Below are 18,992 nucleotides of genomic sequence, written 5' to 3'. Positions count from 1 at the left end.
TCTGGGAAAATGCTGAAGTAGATGGTCTTCAAAAAATTGTTTTTCAATGTCTGTTTGTTTTTGAGAGACAAAGACAGAGTGCAGGTGGGGGAGGGGCAGAGAGCAAGGGAGACACAGAATTGGAAGCAGGCTCCAGGCTCTGAACTGTCAGCACAGAGCCAGACACAGGGCTCGAACCCACGAACTGTGAGATCATGACCTGAGTGAAAGTGGACGCTCAACCGACTGAGCCACCCAGGAGCCCCCAATTGGTTTCATTCTTAAAAAAAATTTTTTTTTCTTAACATTTATTTATTTTTGAGGAGACAGAGACAAAGGCATGAACAGGGGAGGGTCAGAGAGAGAGGGAGACACAGAATCCGAAACAGGCTCCAGGCTCTGAGCTATCAGCACAGAGCCTGACACGGGGCTCGAACTCAGGAACCATGAGATCATGACTTGAACAGAGGTTGGACACTTAACTGACTGAGCCACCCAGGTGCCCCGACAGTAGATTCTCTTTAAAACAATGAGCCGTGTTCCATCAGTCTTTGGTGAAGTGAATGCATTTGTGTATGAGTTGTGTTGAAGCATGTGCCATCTCTGTTATATACACTGTTCAGCTTCCAAAACACTCCTGTGCTGAGAGACTTCTGCCAGGTTCCCAGGCCGTGATGATGCTGTCAGGATGCAAAGAGCCAGTGAGAGGCTGGCATTCACGCAGGCTGTGACTCACAGGTGCATTTGAACAGGGTCACTGTGGGTCTAGAGAATCTTAGAGTTCAAGTCAATGGTTTTGAATTCAGATTCAGACTCTGCAACTGACTTGGGATTGTAAGCAAAGCTCTCAAGGCTTTTGAGCCTCATTTCTTTAGCTATAAAATAGGCAGACCAATCACCCCTGGATGATTATTATGCCCAAATGAGGCAATGTAAGCATGTCTTATGCAACTTCTGGTACAAAGTTCATACTTAATAAATGTCAGTGGAAACAGGATCTTGTCCTCAATTTTCTTGGCTCAAACACTTGACTAAATCTGCTCACCGAAAAGAGGTGTTTAGTGGTGGCAAAGCAATTTGCAAGCTCCAAACTTTAAAGAGACCACCTCAGGGCGCCTGAGGGTGGCTCAGTCGGTTAAGCAAGCGTCCGACTTTGGCTCAGGTCATGATCTCACGGTTCGTGAGTTTGAGCCTTGCGTTGGGCTATGTGCTGACAGCTCAGAGCCTGGAACCTGCTTCAGATTCTGTGTCTCCCTCTCTCTCAGTCCCTCCCTAGCTTGCACTCTGTCTCTCTCTCTCAAAAAATAAATAAATAAACGTTAAAAAAATTTAAAGAGACCATCTCATAAACTATATGCCAATTTATTTATTGCCCAAAGGAGAATCGGCTGGCAGAATAGCTAGTTTCAGAGAATACATTCTCGGGGCCAGTAAAGAACTTATAATCAGTCCAATGAGTATTTGTTGAGTATCTAGCATGTGCCTGGCACACAGTTAGTGTTGGGGATATAGTGGTAGGCAAACCTGGTCCATGCCCTTGATGGTGACATGATGGTAATAAACGTAACTGTAACACAGTGAGATGCTGGTAACAAAAGGAGATACAGAGACAGCACAGAGGAGAGTGAGGAGCTCCAAGGAGGTCAGAGGAGACTGCTGGAGGGATTACAGCAGGTGGAGAGGGAGGGTGCAGTGGTGCTGGGGGGCTGGGGAGGGCGGCAGCAGCCACATCAGAGAGGCCCTCTCAATTGGCTACAGAGCTGGGATTTTATACCGTAGTGCTCACAGGAGAAGCCAACACCTTGGGCATCAGACAGACCCAGGTTTCAGTCCCCCTCCGCCACTCACAATGTGACTTAGGCAAAACACTTTTGTTCCATGAATCTCAGTTTCTTCATCGGTATAAAGAAGTTACTATTAGAAGTTCCTGCATAAAGTTGTCATGAGAATTAAGTTTAGCTGAAGAATGCACAAGAATTATTATTTTGTTCAATATCTGGCACATACTGTGTGCTCAATAAATAGTTGCTATTATATGATTGTTACTACTGTCACTCTTAGCATTATTAGGATAGACTAGTCTTTCAAAAAGGCTGAGATGTGAAGTGCAGAAGGTCTGATAGCAATCAGATTATTTGATGAAAATGTGAAAATGAACTAAAGAGAAAAATGCATTGGCTATTAAGAGATATTTGTACCATCGTATGCTTAGATCAGAATATGAACACTGACTGACTCCATGGACAAACTCTGAAGTCTCAGTGTCTCAACACAATAAAAGTTCATTTCTCGGGGCGCCTGGGTGGCGCAGTTGGTTAAGCGTCCGACTTCAGCCAGGTCACGATCTCGCGGTCCGGGAGTTCGAGCCCCGCGTCAGGCTCTGGGCTGATGGCTCGGAGCCTGGAGCCTGTTTCCGATTCTGTGTCTCCCTCTCTCTCTGCCCCTCCCCCGTTCATGCTCTGTCTCTCTCTGTCCCAAAAATAAATAAACGTTGAAAAAAAAATTAAAAAAAAAAAAAGAAGTTCATTTCTCACTCATAGGCCGAGACCCATTTGGGCAGCAATCCCACATGATTCTCCCAGTGGGTGTCCCACAGAACTACGCGCTTCTGTCTTGAGCCTGGCCACATGGGACATGTGGCCTCAAGGTTACTTACTGGAAAAGGGGAAATGAGAGGTGAAAGAGACACATGGACTATTAACTGCCTCACCCTAGATGCCACTCACATTTAACTGGCCAATAGGGTCCCAAGCCCCAACCAAACCCCAAAGGAGGCTGGGAAATGAGGACAAGAAGGTGGATACTTGATAAGCACTAGAAGTCTCTGGCACAACCTTTTTGGTTGGTGACCAACCAACCAGGTAACCAGCTCGAGAATTCTTTTCCCCATGAGCAGTGCTTAGATGGCACCAGCACATGTGCCCTTGTCCAAGCAAATAACTTCCCTTTGACTTTGACAGTGTCAAAGACACTGTGCTTAGGCACAGTGCTATAGACCAGATGAGGCTGCACGCTATGGTAATTATATTTAGTTCTCCTTCATGTTTTTTTTTTTTTTAATTTTTTTTCAACGTTTTTATTTATTTTTGGGACAGAGAGAGACAGAGCATGAACGGGCGAGGGGCAGAGAGAGAGGGAGACACAGAATCGGAAACAGGCTCCAGGCTCTGAGCCATCAGCCCAGAGCCCGACGCGGGGCTCGAACTCCCGGACCGCGAGATCGTGACCTGGCTGAAGTCGGACGCTTAACCGACTGCGCCACCCAGGCGCCCCTCTCCTTCATGTTTTTAAGGAGATATTGGAAGACTATTTGGATTTGGGAAATGTAAGTCTATCTAATTGTGAAATAGAGATAGCTTGTTCAGTGTGTCTTAAAGCACATTCCTTGAAATGCTGGTTCCTATAAAATATTTGGCCAAAAAGAGGTCTTTATGGTCAAGCAAAAGCTTGGGAAACACACACACACACACACACACACACACACACACACATGCACACACACACACACGCACACTTTGTTTTTTTTTTGGACAAAAACAGTTCTTTATTTCTGATACTGGAATCGGCCTACCTCCCTTTCTTCTCTAGTTTTTTTTTTCAGTAACTCATCTATAAAAACATGATATGCTCACATGAGAAAATTTAGAAATGTTAAAAAATAGAAAAAAAACACTTCCCAGTCACCATCTTTGGAAAACACTGAGTTTCGCAGGATCCTTTGGTGTAGCTTTCCTAAGCATAGTGATGGATCTAAAAAGTCCCACAATATGATGCCCTGCTTAACCTTTTTCTTTTAAAAACCCAACAAAGAATCCATCCCACGCTTTTTTTTCTACACGGTACCTATTAATCTCCTAAGAACTACAGTTCCCAGGCAAACGAGAGCCAGTTTAATTGCAATATGTTTGCAAAGCCTTGCTTCAAGGATCCATCCATCCGTCCATCCTTTGTTGTTGAGCTCTTGTTTCAAAGGGTGATGCTTCTGGCTTAGTCTACCAACCCAGGTGTTGCTCCCACCTGGAACTAATGGCAGAGGTAGTCACTGGAGCCCAAATGACAGTAGGCTGCTGTCAGAGGCACCTTCAGTGTGAAGCCCTCCTCCCAGACCTCAGCCACCTTTTGACCTGCCCACATCCCCACACATCCCATGCCTTCCAAACCTGGTTGTATCACTTCTGTCTCTCCATAATCTGTAAGGAAGGTAAGCCTGGGGCTTCAAAGGAATTCCTGATTCATCTGGCCAGTCAACCCCTCAAGGGAAGATGAGAAAAGGTCATCCTGCCTGTTCCCTGACCTTGGGCAGAAGTTGCTTGGTTCCAGATGCCTGGGTGTCTCAGCTTCTTAGAAAGTGTCCAGAAAAAAAAGGAGACTTCAAAGGCTCCCTTTGAAACCCAATCCTATGTAAGTTTCTTCTGTTTCAATAAATACTTTTCCTCTCTTCTATTCTCAATGGTCAGAGTTAATAAACTCTCTCTTGTGCTTGTGGGGGACAAAAACCCGGCTACATTTATGGGGCATAAGAAACAATCTCATGAAATAATGGAAAGCCTAACCTTGAACTTCTCAAAGGGCCTGCTGGTCACCCAGCTTCATTGACATGGCCCCTCTCCTCTTCAGAGGGAATAGACTGTAGTGTCTCCCCTGAGGCAGCATAGAGAGCCCACTCTCTTTTCCACCCAGGACCTTCTAGACTCCTCTATCTGTTTATCTGTGGCTGGCGCCATCTCTATCACTCACCAATGTCCCCACAGCCTTGTTCCCTGTGGGGTAAACACCTTGGCTGTTATTATGCTCTGATTGGTTCAGTGGAGGCTGTGTCACTCAACTACACCCAGGTACCATCTGGCCATTCCACGAGGGTTCCAAGGGGGAGTCCAGGCTCCAGGGTATAACTGAGGGCACAGCAATGAGCCTTGTCCTAAGCACCAGTCTGTTTCACACTCACCCTGAATGTCCCTGGTGCCAAGGCTGGGACTGAACACCAGTGAGCAGGGGAGGGAAGGGTTAATCCAGAAGGACCTGCTAATCTGATGGTGGAAATGGGACACATACTCAGGACTCAGACAGACTGAGCAATAAGAGTGATGAAGCAGAAGCCCACCAGGGTGTCAGAACGGCATTATGGGAAGGGAGTGAGAGCGGGGGAGGGGCAGAGACAGACTCCCAAGCCCACTCAGGCTGTCAGTGCAGAGCCAGATACCGGGCTTGAACTCACCAACTGGGAGATCATGACCTGAGCCAAACCCGAGCTTCAGTCAGCTGCTTAACCAACCGACACACCCTGGTGCCCCTGAGAGGGGCCGATTCTAACAGAAGAGAAGAATTAGAGGCAACTTAAGTTGGAAAAAGGAAATTGGGTTCGATTGGAAAAGATACTCTTGAACTTATTTGGAATGAAGTTCTAGAATCTAGTTCTTAGTTTTTCAGATTGGAGGAGTCTTCCTCAGCCCTTCTCGACTTGTTCTTAATCATCAGTCACATTTTGGTCCAGAATCAGAAATGCCAAGGCAGCAAATGTCCCGATCAGGGGTTCCTTGCATGGGACGAATGATCATCTTCTGCTATCAAAGTAAAAGAAAACACGCAAATCCCACGAAAGACCATCTTCCTAAAGCTTTCTTGTTCCATCTCCTCTAGCATCTCCCTCACTTTTATTCCAGAAATGTTTTTGGAGAACCCTTTTAGCTCTGGGCCAAAGTCCTCACCCTCCACCTCTTGTGACCAGAGCTCCCACTGGCCTTAACTTTGTCATTGTGTCTGATCTGCCTCAACAGACATAGAATTCCTTGTAGACAGACCAGAAATCTCCACCCTCTGGGACTTCCTTCCAGTACTCAGGTCAGAGCCGTCTTTATCCAGAAGCCTTGGGAAAGCAGCAGCCCACAAGCTAAGGGTGATCCTCTGGAATATTCTTGACCCTGTTCATGTCCTTCGGAAGCAGAACCCGCCTGGCCATCTGCTCCATTGTACCACACCCCTCCACCTCTAAAGGGTGTCTCCCCCCAACCCCAGCCAGACCCACTGGAAGCTTCCACCACAGATCTTGACAGTGATAACCCCAGTAATTGGAGGACAGCAAGTGAAGATAAGGTAGCCAAATTATAATGCAGGAGGTGAGCAAACCAAATGCGGGGTTCCGAGCCATTTTATAGGGGATTCATGGGGAGTTCACGGTTGGGGGGGGGGGAGACAAATCTCAGGGAGAGGTGGTAATCTCCTATACGGAGAGGCCCCAGGTGGCTAATAGGTGTTCCCGACCTACAAATTAGGCTGCTTCCAGCCGCCTATTTAAGGGGCTGGGGGCGAGCCAGGCCGACCAGCGCAGCCGCCCTCCGCGCCCCTATCCCGCGTTCCGCACGCGCCCGCACCCGGTCCCCACAGCATGAGCCGCCAGCTGCACCAGCGCCCCGCCGGCGAGCGCCCCAGCTTCAGCGGCTGCTCGGCCATCATCGCGGGCCGGGTCAGCGGCAGCTCCGCCTCGTTCCGGGCCGGCGTCAAGAGCACGGCGACCTTCGGCAGCCGCAGCCTCTTCAGCCTGGGGGGCGGCCGGCGCCTGGCTCTGTGCGCCGCGGCCGGCCGGGGCGGCGCCTACGCGCTGGGCCACTGCTCCGGCACCGGCGGCCGGCTGGGCGGCTTCGTGGGCACCGTCTTCGGCAGCGCCGGGCTGGGGCCCGCGTGCCCGTCCGTGTGCCCACCCGGCGGCATCCCTCAGGTCACCGTCAACAAGAGCCTCCTGGCCCCCCTCCACGTGGAGCTGGACCCCGAGATCCAGAAAGTGCGCGCCCAGGAGCGGGAGCAAATCAAGGCGCTGAACAATAAGTTCGCCTCCTTCATCGACAAGGTGGGTCCTCAGGCATCTGTGCGGCCTTGCGTTGGTGACCAGTGTGCACCGGGGTGCTGGCTCTGCCACTGACAGCTGTGTGAAAACTTGGGCCAGCCGGTTATCCTTTCTGGGCTTCCCTTGGCGCCTCTGTAAAATGGGCACACTGTGGCTCTTACCCCACATGAGGATGTGAGGGTGAATTGGATGTTTCTAAAGTGCTTGGAACAGTGCTAGGCACCCCCACCCCCCGACCCACGACCCATGGTAAACAGAAGCTTCATTTTATCCTTGTGGACAAGACCCGGGGTCCGAATGGGGGTGTGCCACAGGCAGGAGACTTGTGAAATGGCCCTCTGAGAGCTCTCAATCATCACACAAGGAGATGGGTACATATATCCAGGACAGGAGCACAAGAGGGACACTGACCAGAGAGTATCACAGGACGTGATGCTTGGTGAAGGGAAAGGACTTAACAAAGTAGGAGGTAGGATGGGGGTATAAGCCAGGAAGGTGTCTAGAGGAGATGAAAGAAAAGGACCAGAAAACTGAAAGCTGGGGCTGGGGCGGGGGGGAGGGAGAAGGGAGATTGAGAAGGAAGGCATGTCGAGTTACAGGTGTTCATTCTCTATGTGTCTGTGGGGATGGGAGCATGCGGAGGTTAAAAGGGAAGCTGTCTCTGGTGACTCAGAGGCAGTGACCCCAAAGAATGAAGAGGAGAGAAGGAATATGCTTCTGTATCCAACCTGGGGCAGAAGGTCTAGGCCATGAGTCACAGGGGACATAATACTGACAAGAGCTGATGTTACTCAGTGCCCGGTGCTGTCCCAAGGGGTTCCCATATATCAACACACAACCCGTGATTGTGTTATCATTCTGCCTTGTGGATGAGGAAACCAACATGGCAGGAGGCCAGTAAACATGCCCAGGCTGATAGAACAGCAACAGAGGACTGTGTCCCTCACCGCTGTGCTCAGGAAGAGGAAGGAAGTGGTTGGAGGGGAGAGGGAAGGACTGGAAGAAACAGAGCTACTGTCCCAGAGGACAGGGCTCATTTTCCTGTTCAAAGTCTGTTCTTCCCCCTCATGTTTCCTTCTCTCCCTCAAGCTAGAGGTAGGGAAGAAGAGGAAGGCTAGCGAGTAGCAGAGGCTTGAAGTTATTGAGCCCAAACATGTAAGACTTTTGGTCAAGCATGAAGGAACCTTCTAAAGATGTGAGAACCCTCTTTGAAATGAAAACTGAAGAAACCAACCAAGAGCGACTTAGGTTGCAGATAAGAGAGAACGTGTTAATGGCCAGAGTGACTTTCCAATGCCATTCCCCACCCCTGCACTGTTCCTCCCTTGCTTCCCATCTTCCTTCACTCTGAAAACACCAGCATTTACAGCAAAAGAAGCTACTTCCATCACACGATAACTCATGGTGGCAGTTATAGCACTGCGTAAGCCTACTTCCCGATTTCTTTTAGACTCAATCTGATTTCTCGTCTTGGAGACCCAGAAAGGCACGTCCCCCTGGCTGAATCCATTCTCTGATGAGTCTTGCTCTTTCCTCCCTCCCATCCAAGACCGACTGTATCTGATTTCTGGGGCCCTCTCTCCCCACTGTGGAGAGGCAAGAACAGAAGGGGGATTCTGCACTATGACCACCTTTGGGTTCCAGGTGCGGTTCCTGGAACAGCAGAACCAGGTGCTGGAGACCAAGTGGAACCTGCTGCAGCAGTTAGACCTGAACAACTGCAGGAAGAACCTGGAGTCCGTTTATGAGGGCTACATCAGCAACCTCCGGAAGCAGCTGGAGACACAGACAGGCGACAGGGTGCGGCTGGACTCGGAGCTGAGAAGCATGCAGGATTTGGTGGAGGACTACAAGAAGAGGTGAGTGGAGAGGTGGAGAATCCGCCACTGGAGGGTCTTGATGACAGATTGAGGTTTCGATTTGCAGCCAGCATTTTTGCCTTCTTAGGTCCTTTGCTGATACCATGTGCGATTTCCTTTCCCCTGGGGAGGGAGGGAGATCCAGACAGGTTGAGACATAGGAAGAGAAAGGATCTCTACCCAAAGTGGTGCCCTGAATCGCCTAGGAAATGGTGTGCCCATTCTCACATTGGAAATGGAAACATGGGGACAAGAGGGCTGTCTCAAAACCAGATGGACAGCCCAGGTGGCATTGTAGCTCCTCCTGTGTGAGGGGCCTTCCACGGGAGTACCTAGGATGTGAGCCATCACGCCAATCCCAGAGCAAAACCTAAAGCTGAGCAAACAAGGGTTTTAAAAACTTTTTTCATGCTGCGGCATATCTGTGCTGCTGAATCCCATTAATTTCCCCCAGGCTTGAGCCATCCCGGCTCAGTGTGATCTGGTATTTTGGAAGCTGGCTTTCAGGTGCCAGGATCTCTAGGGAAAGATGACTTCTTCCACAGTTCAAGGGGATGGAGATGGTCAGAGCCAAGTGATTTCTCTTGCTCCATGTTCAGTCTGCCTGTCCACCCCTGTTCTGAAGTAGCCCCAAGCGGAACTCTGCCCTGAGACCTGCGTGGAGTCCTGAGGGAGGAGGTGACATAGTCTATAGTCCGAAAAGCACACAGATTATGGGGACAGGCTTAAAGAACACGCTCAGAGAGCCCCAGGCAGTGGAAATGAATACAGTGTGAACTGAGACTGAGTGGCGTTAAGATGGAAATGCCACCCCATTGGATATTTGGGTAGAATTCTGGAGGAAAAGAGGGGATTTCCAGGCAGAGCCCAGATGTCCAGGTCAGAAGCATCCAAAGATCGTGCTGCCTCTGGGCTTTTCAGACCAGGGAAGCCAGGTGTTCTGGAGTCACCACCATGACCATGAGTCACTCAGTCCTCTGAGAACTTCAGCTCTAATATTTATAAAATTCAGATACTGCTGCCTGCCTCGCCACTTGCACGAGCTGTTGAGAGAGGGTAATGCCAGAAAGTAATGTATTAACAGCTCTTAAAAGAATGAAAGTGCTAGGCAACACTAAGGCCTTGTGTCCTGATGTCATTGAGATCCTAGCTTTACTATTAAGTAGCTTTATGTCTTTACCTCATGTATAAAATTGGGGGATGATAATAATAGAAGCTATTTCGCAGGATTACCGTGGGGATGAAATGAAATAATGAAATGAATTGGGAACTATTGTAAAATCCACTTGGCAAGAAATGAAAGTCTACATCTTGTACAGTAGGTTATTGGAAGCATTCAAGATTAAAGTGATAGAGATGTAATATAATTAATATATCTGTGTTCTAAAACAAAAAAATCAATATGCATTTGGCTGTGGCTTAACTTTTATGTATGCATTATAATGTATTTTGTAAATTATAAGTTAGTTCCAAAGTCAATAGTGCTATGAAATGCGTTCTTTTTCTTTATAAAAGGGTGTAGATGTGTATGTTCTGCTGTTTGGTTTCTAGAAGTACCTAATGAAAAATTATGGCCAAATGAATGTGATTAATTTTGATACCCATCATGATCAAACTTTTTCTATGTATTTTATGGAATAGAAAGATCGGCTAAAAACTAATTGGTCTGCAACTAGGGTATACTCTTACTTGTTAACGGGAAGAAGAAAGATTGAATATTTTCTAAGATAATGTGAGATAATGATAAATTGTAATAGAAACAACTATTTGATAAAAAGAAGTATTCAATTGTCTTTTAAGTAACCCACATGGAATCTGAGATAAATCATATCAACTGTTTTTTATGTATTTTATCCAGTGTGACTGACAAAATCCGGCAGGCTCAGAAAATGTGCTAGTCACATTTTAAAATAACCCACTTCACTAACCTGTACTACTTGAGTCATTCAGCAGGACTTTTTCCCCCTTGGCAGCCAGTGGCATGCCTTAGGAAGAAGGAAAAAGTTGAAATGGATTGCTCGTGTTAAATCATGTGGAAACAAGCCATTTTCTAGCATTAATTAAGATTCATTATTCAACATTCTTTGACAACAGTGAGAGGTGGCATAGGTCTTTGAGTCATCTATACTCTTGTCTCCCCAATCTATAATATATCTGCATGAAGAACATCCCAGCCCTATCCAAGCATCCTGTTTCTAAGACCTTGCTTCATCTGGAACAGAAATATGTATATATAAAAAAAAAAAACCCAGTAGAAACATCTCGAAGGTGGGGATAGTGTTTTGTTTGGTGCCTGGGACGTTTTGCACCATGGGCTAATGCACTGTGCTAAGGGGCCGGATGGCAGAAAGGGTGCGTCTTTCTGCTGTCAGGAGGGTGGGGGTAGTTGTGAAACAGAGGAGGGACAGTGAAGCCCCCCACAGGTGCATTCTAGGGCAGCTGCACGGCAGGATAGGTCACATGTGAACGAAGGAGCTGGATGTGAATTCCTTTAAACCTGTTCCCATCACGTCCCCTTTAGAAGGCTGTGCATGTCCCAGGGTACGTGAACCCCAGTTTGTAGGCCACTGCCACGCAGCTCTGGGCATGGAGGTGATCACCAACTGCTCAGGGAGCATTTGCAGAACTGAATTATCCCAATGGCAACACCACCTCCATTCTCTTGCCGCACACAGGTATGAGGTGGAGATTAACCGGCGCACAGCTGCTGAGAATGAGTTTGTGGTGCTCAAGAAGGTGAGAGGGGAACAGGAAGGGCTGGAGGAGGCCTAGGGAAGCTCCCTGAACACCTGACACAGTGATGTCGGTAGGCTGAGGAAAGGGTGACCGGGGTTCTAATTTCCCTGCTCTCCTAAGTCCCCTTGCCTGGGATGCATGCTCCCAGAACCTGCCAGCTTCCAGTCCACACATTTCGCCACACTTCTGGCACAGCCATTGCCCCTCGCATTGGTTGGTTTGCTCTCAGCAGCCGGGCCTCCCTGTGAAGGCCAGGGAGAGGGGAGTAGAGCCCATAGGGAACCTGAGGCTCCTTGTGGCAGGGAGGGAGGGCAGGGGAAGGCAGCTGGCTCCTCTCTGTGTCCCCCAGGACGTGGATGCCGCCTACATGAACAAGGTTGAGCTCCAGGCCAAGGTGGACTCCCTGACGGATGAGATCAAATTCTTCAAGTGCCTCTATGAAGGGGTAAGTATATCGCTGAGCTCTCCTGTGTGGTCTGTGCCACTCACAAGTGGCTTCTGGCCCTCGGCCTGCATGGACGTGTCGACCGAAGGTTGGCAGCTCAGTGCAGCTGACGTTTGCTGAGCAATGAGGTGGGCTTGAGGAGGGCCTGATGGAGAATAAATGATCCCTGTCTTCCAGGAAGTCGCAGTCCGATAGGGAAAACAACCTGCAGATGAGCTCTGGCGGGGAGCAGAGGAAGGTATAGGGAGTTCTGCCTGAGCTGCCAGGGAAGGTTCCCAGAGAAGGATGAGGAAAATCTCAGGGGGTGCTGAGAATGGCACGGGGGTCTTGCCTGAGGGAGCTGGATGCGTGGCCTGAGTTGTGCTAAACCGTGAGGGGCCTGGGGAAGGGAAGGTGGTCGGTGATCCTAGAGAAGCTCTGTGTGCCACGCTCAGATCTAATATTCCGGATGAAGTCATAGAGTGTGGAACAGGGGTAGGTAGGTGCAGGCCTGAGTGCATGATGGAGAGGGCAGTCCCACCTTGGGGCTGAAAGCCCAATGCTCTCCCCTCGTGCCTGGCACACACCGGCACTGGTAGGCTCTGTGGAAGGCTGAGGGAGGGCAGTGAGGGATTGGCCAGGGAGGGTTGGGAGATGTGCTCTCTTCATGGGGATCCTCTAACTGGCTCCACTTCCCTAACTGTTGTCCAGGAGATCGCTCAGATGCAGTCCCACATCAGCGACACATCTGTCGTCCTGTCCATGGACAACAACCGGGACCTGAACTTGGACAGCATCATCGACGAGGTCCGCGCCCAGTATGAGGAGATCGCCCTGAAGAGCAAGACCGAGGCCGAGGCCCTGTACCAGACCAAGGTGGGCTGTGTGCCGGGTGTGCAAGGCCCAGTGACTACGGCTGCCACTCTCTCCTCGTGTGTGCCATGTGCATGTGTGTGTGTATTGGGCTGGGTTGAGACCTCTTTTGTCTTGGAGTTGGGCCTTGTGGAAATGCCCCCCTGTGGTCCAGGGAGGGCAACCACAGCTTTGGCATGTGTTAGGGGCATATATGGGCTTGGCTGTCGGCCCTAGCTGACAGCAGAGGTCACATGAGCCACAACCCAGGGAAGACTCTGTCAGTTTCTGTGGGTAATCCATCCATCTTGGCTTTTCTTTGTGTTCCCAACTTCGTAGAACTCCACCAAGGCTCTCACCCTTGTGGACCTGAGGACCCTGTTGAGCTGGAGCAGGGCCTTCCTGTCTGAAAGGAGAGGGTGGTCTTTCTCTCCCTTTTCCTTCCCTCCTAGTCCCTCCCCCCCCATCTCTCCTCCTAGTACCTTTGCTGCTTGGGCAGTGAGAACAGCATGTGGTCCCCCTCCCCCTCTCCATGCTCAGGACCCTTGGGAGGTGAATTCCCAAAGTTCCTCTGCTCCTCCTTCTGCCCCCCAATGTCAGATCCAAGAACTGCAGGTCACAGCGGGCCAGCAAGGGGACGACCTCAAACTCACCAAGGCTGAGATCTCAGAGCTCAACCGCCTGATCCAGAGGATCCGCTCAGAGATAGGGAATGTGAAGAAGCAGGTGGGTTCCATGAAATGAGTCAGCTGACGGGCTGTCTTGAGCACCAAGGGTATGAGACTAAATACGGAACAAGGATAAGACATGGTCCCTCCTGAGGGCATTTACAGTCCAGGAGGAGAGAATAGTCTGAACCCGTATAAAAGGATGAAGCATTCCACCCACTGTGAAACATGCTTCCTAAGGGCTGTAGGGGTCCAGAGTGGCCAGAGCGGAATGAAGACCCCAGGGAGGCTTCCTACAGGAGGTGGGAGGGGATGGGCAGAAAGGAGAGGGAAGGGAAGGGGTCCTGGGGAGGGAGCCGGCATGAGCAATGGATCCAAGGTGGGCGCTGCATGGCATGTGTGCAGGGGTGAGAAGCACCTAGCTCAAGCACAAGTTCTGTGATGGGTGGGGTGCGAGGGGGCGGGACCCCACCGGGTAGCACGGGGCAGATTATGGGCACCTGTAAAGCTGGGCAGTGGAGTTTAGACCCGACACAGTAGGTGAAAAGGAGGTTTCATGTGATGATGAATCGGTGCTAGAGGAAGGAGAGCCCAGCAGTGGAATTTAGGAGAATGGGAGAGAAAGAGCTTTCCAACGTAGACTTGGCCCAGGGCTCTGCTCTGTGTTTGCGCCCTGCTGTGGCAGTGCTGTGTGTGGTGGCCTGGCACTGAGTGACCCCATGACCCCAGGTGCATCATTTGGGTTATCTGAGTCTGTAGGAAGCAAACCCAGGAAATTCCCAGAGTTGGTGGAGGCTGGCACAAAGGCTTCCTGGGCAAGTCAAGTGGCCCTGTCCCCTTGTCCTCTTCTTTAGAGGCCCCTCCCTTCCCTACACACACACACACACACACACACACATGCTCTTCTTCTGTGCACCAGGCTCCTGGCAGCTGAAAGAAGAAAGACCACATTACACAAGAACTCATGGCGTTTTTCATTTAATCAAGGTCTGCATACATGAAAGAAAAACAACAAGGTGTTTGAAGCTGCCCTCAAGTATCAGATTATAATGTGTAGCTGGCAAAATGCCGTGTGTTCACGGTTGGGTGAACTTATTACCAGAAAGTGACGTCTGCAATCAGAACACCACCTAGGAGGTCAGGGAAGATGTCCTCCGTGGGGGAGCCCATGCGGGTCACTCTCGATGCTTGGTCCCCTTGAAGCTCCTCCAGAGGGCCCTCAGTCAGGGTGCTTTCTGGCCCTCTGGCCTTCCCACCAAAGAAGCACATAGTTTCACCTGCAGACTGTCTTGACATTTGCTGACCCCAGGATCCATGGGATGATTGTTGTCAAGGATGCCCCAATTTCATGCCCTCTCCCCTCACGCCACATTCACGAGACCCAGAAGCCTCCTGGGCTCACCGTGCGGGACCTCAGTCAGTGAAAAGGAGCAGAGGCCAGCTTGGCAGAATTTGGCACACTTTCCTATCAGACAGGAAGGCCCTGCCCCAGCCCAACAGAGTGTATTGCCACGCCCTGAATGATTAGACCTCCACAGTCCTGAGGATGGGACGTGGTCTTCTGTGGTCGGGTGGCTGGGTCCTGAGGCTGTGAGCCACTCACCTGAAACACTATGGGTGTTTGCACGGCTGGGGGCCTGCCCGGCACAGGGGTGGTGCCGGCTGGACCGCAATCTAGAATTCCGTCTGGCCTTAGCATCAGCTGCTTTCCTTGGGGTGAAGCAAATTTGACTGCAGAGGAAGGGGACACACCAGAAAAGAGAAGCCAGAGTTTTAGATCCCACCAAAACCTTGGCCTAGTGAAGGAACACACACCAAGACTAAGAGGTCCAAAAGCCCACGGCAGCCGTCCCATGGCTGCAGCCCAGAGCCTCATCTGCAGTTTTGTATTGCACGTTAGCCTTCCACCTGACAGCAGCTGCCTGCCCGCTTGGGAAACCTGGTAACAAGAGTATCTTTTGAGGCTATTACTCCCCTAGTGTGATGCTCTGTGGAATTTTGGAGGCCAGACTCAGTGTGGCAGGTTTACTGGACAGAAATTTCATCAGTAAGGAACTTTATTAATCCCTCTTTTTTTTTTTTTGGTTTTTGTCTTGGGTTGGCATTAGAATCTTGCAGCCAGTGTTACAGACCAGGAGGGAGAGGGCAGGGGCCACAGGCCCAGGGAGCTTGCCTTCTCAGTGCCCTTCCTCCTCTTTCCCAAGGTAGGGAAGCTCCAGCTTCACATGCCAACGCATGAGCGGAGGTGAGCCACGCTGGAGTTAGGAGAAAGGACAGATTCATCTGTAGCAATGTCCAAAGCGGGGGACACTGGGAGGACCTCAGAGCATTTACTATCGGTCAGGACCAAATGAGGGGAAGGTGTCTGAGCAGGATCTCAGAACCGCGTTCTGGCTCAAAGCGCTGGATGCACTTGCTCCGCAGTGCTCTAACCTGGAGACGGCCATCGCCGATGCCGAGCAGCGGGGCGACTGCGCCCTGAAGGACGCCCGGGCCAAGCTGGATGAGCTGGAGGCCGCCCTGCACCAGGCCAAGGAGGAGCTGGCCCGGATGCTGCGGGAGTACCAGGAGCTCATGAGCACGAAGCTGGCCCTGGATGTGGAGATCGCCACCTACCGCAAGCTGCTGGAGGGCGAAGAGTGCAGGTGGGAGGCCAGATATCTCTAATCTGGAACAGTTCCCTATCTGCGTGAGTAGGAAGATTCAGGGCAAACAGTTTGGGTCGGTTCAGGTCCTACTGAGGCAATGGGTTTGACATGGTGCAGTAGGAAAGACCAAAGTTAGACTCTAGGAAGGACCCAGTTGTCCCAGAGAGGTAGTGGGAGAGGAAATATTAACATCTGTAGCGGTTGCAAAACAGAGTGTCCCTGGCCCTTTGTGCTGTGCGCTTGAGGGTGAGTCCGGGGAGGGGGCGGGCAGGATGGCTTCCAAGAGTCATCTGAGTGCGAGGTAACTCTGGCAAAGCCTGAGGCCCTGCGAGGATGTGAGCTCGTTCTTCTTGACTGTGTGAGGCCACTGGCATAATAGAGGGGAGCAGGGACATGATCACTCCAGCCACCAGACCACTCCAGAGCCGCTCTGATGGAGAAGGGAGACTTCACAGCAGATTTTTTTTTGTCTCTGTTCCTTTCCGGAGAGGTCCCGCTGGGTGTGTGGGAAGAAGGGATGGATGGGCAGTGTGCATTCTGAGGGGCATCCCTGTGACCCCCTGGATAGATGTAGTGCTGCTTTACAGAGGGTTTATCTGCCTCCCCCACTTTCTCTCTCCAGGATGTCCGGGGAACACCCCAGTTCCGTGAGCATCTGTAAGTACCAGGACCTGGTTCTGCCCTTGGTCACCTACCAGAAGTCTGAGCCTCCAATTCCATGACACCAGAGAGAAGTCAGGACAGCAGGGAGGGTTCAGGACAGATGTAGGGGTGTGAAGAGGCTTTAGTAGCCAATGAGAAGCAGCGGATGGAGAAAAATAATAATACCGTGAAAGACAGAAGCACAATCCATGGAAAGATCAAATGATGCCCAGTAGTGTATAATCCAAACGCCTCTTGTAAGCATGAGGCTTCCTGGAGACATTCTATTGATCTTGAGACCAGCACACAATCAAGGCTCTAGCTTGCAGTCGGTGGGGCGGGGGGGAGGGTAGTGGTGCTGGGGGTGGAGGGGGCTGGGGGGAGCCTGAGGGCAGGACGGTGGAAGGAGCTGAAACAGGCTGGAAAGCTAGGGACGGTGCAGGGGAGTTACTGTGGGGGTGGGGGGGTACTCCAGCAGCCCCTTCCTTGGGGGCCGCACCGAAGGGTCTTTGTTTCTGTGGGGGAAGGTCCCTGCCAGAGCTCGCTGGAGCTCTAAGTCTGTCGCTGGTGGATGGACGCAGACCGATAGGACAAGGTCTAATACGTGCGGCCAAATACTTGAAAAATGATCAGTGCTGCTGAAAACCTCTTTGTAAACTAAAAGCACACTGCAGAGAGAATCTGTCCCCAGGGGGAGGGAATTGAAGGAGTGGCCGGGATGCCACAGGCCAGGGGTCTTCTCTCCCCGCCCCCTTCCAGCTGTGATCAGCAGCACTGGCGCTGGGGCAGGAGGGGCTGGCTTCAGCGTGGGCTTCGGCGCCTCGAGCAGTTATGGCTTTAAACCCGCGGCCGTGGACGTCAAAACCAAAGGCAACTGTGGCAGCGAGTTCAAGGATCCCCTGCCCAAGACCTCAGGCAGCAGCTGTGCAACCAAAAAGGCCTCGAGATGAAGGGCTGTGCGCAGAAAGCTGCAGAACCCGTCTGCTCCACCCCCACTCCCTGCCCGCCCCCACCCTGTCCCAGCCTTGAAGTGCTTCCTCTGGAGCCCCAGTCCCTGAGCTGTCCCCTGTCCCTGTGGTCCGGGTGGTGCACGCTCTTTTGTGGGAAGTCCGGTCACGAGTGCTCTCGGTGACCTCCTTCTTGGCCATTTATCATTGGGTCGCTGCCCCCAGTGCAGAGATGACGCATCTACGTAGGATGTTTACCCCTGGCCAGGTGTGAGCCCCTCTGTCCCCATGCCTTTCTTGGGCCTTTGTGGCCCAGGGGGTCTCTCTGTCCTCTGCTTCGGGTCATGTCCGGTTCTCCACTTCTCCTGCAATAAATGATCAGTGCCATTTGATTCCCATGTTGAATCTGTTGCCCAGGAAGTTGATGTTGGCAGCGCCCCTTCTAAAGTTCCTCGGTCTAATTCTGGGGTGCCAGGCCGGATGTGGGTCTCTGCCGTCTGGTTGTGGCCAGGTAGGTACTGCTGAGGGCGGCTCCTGGTCAGCAGCTGGGGTTTGTTTCTGACATGCCTCTGGACAGGCTCTGCTTCCGGGGCACCTGGGCACCGGTGCACACAGTGTGAGGTGGGCACTATCACCCCTGTTGCGGACAGGCTCACATCGCGGTCACGCCAGGACGCTCAGGCACGCGAGCTTCGGCGTGGCTTCTCGCCCGGGTTCTCAAAGGCACCCACACTAAGTGCCTCTTATTTCCTTCTTTTTCCTTACCTCCTCACTCTCCTGCCAACCCAGCTTAACTCCACTGCCCCACAGAGGGCCTCTTTCTGTTTTTCCAGCCAATTCTTTTCCACCCCAAAGTTTGAGGCTTGCCTGTGTGTACGTTTCTGGATGCGCTGGATCTGTTGGGTGCAGAAAGTAGCGGCTCACCAAACCAGTCTTCAGGTACTGGGAATACTGGAGTAAACAAACAGGCACAGACTGTGTTCTCAACAGAGCTTACAACCTATGAGAAGAGTGAAACCACGCAACTAACAGAGACATCCATAACACACGGTCAAGCAGTGATTATTGCCACGAGTGGAAATTAAGTGAAGAAAGAAGGGTGCCCTCTGAGGCACGCGCGTGTCTCTGCAGGGGTGTTGTTTTCTCGGAATCAGTTCCCACCGTTGGTTCCAGCAAGGTGCTAAGAGTGAGACCACCTTCCAGGGATGAGTCTTGTTTGAGGGGGGCATTCGAGGTGCCCAATGACGCCTTCTCTTCCCACATCATCCCTAGCTTTAACCTTGGTTTTTCTTTCCAGCAGGCCAGGACTTTTCATACCCAAGGATCTTTGCAAATATGATTTTTTCACTTGCAGGTTCCCGTGCCCCATTTAGGGAAAGCCCGTGTTCATCCTTTGTGG

General features: G+C 51.2%; 1 protein-coding gene across 1 annotated transcript; it reads left to right on the top strand.

Moving 5' to 3' along the window:
* The first annotated feature begins 6,294 nt into the window (after positions 1-6,294).
* On the top strand, positions 6,295-17,985 carry KRT72 (keratin 72). Its single transcript, XM_043564020.1, has 9 exons — positions 6,295-6,820; positions 8,462-8,676; positions 11,352-11,412; positions 11,762-11,857; positions 12,548-12,712; positions 13,289-13,414; positions 15,781-16,001; positions 16,627-16,661; positions 17,406-17,985. The coding sequence occupies exons 1-9, from the start codon at positions 6,362-6,364 to the stop codon at positions 17,594-17,596; spliced, it is 1,569 nt and encodes a 522-aa protein (XP_043419955.1). The 5' UTR covers positions 6,295-6,361; the 3' UTR covers positions 17,597-17,985.
* The last annotated feature ends 1,007 nt before the right edge of the window (positions 17,986-18,992 follow it).

Source organism: Prionailurus bengalensis, chromosome B4 (assembly GCF_016509475.1).
Source record: "Prionailurus bengalensis isolate Pbe53 chromosome B4, Fcat_Pben_1.1_paternal_pri, whole genome shotgun sequence".
NCBI lineage: Eukaryota > Metazoa > Chordata > Mammalia > Carnivora > Felidae > Prionailurus > Prionailurus bengalensis.
Note: the sequence above shows the minus strand (reverse complement) of the source record. Positions and strands in the feature narration are given on the sequence as shown.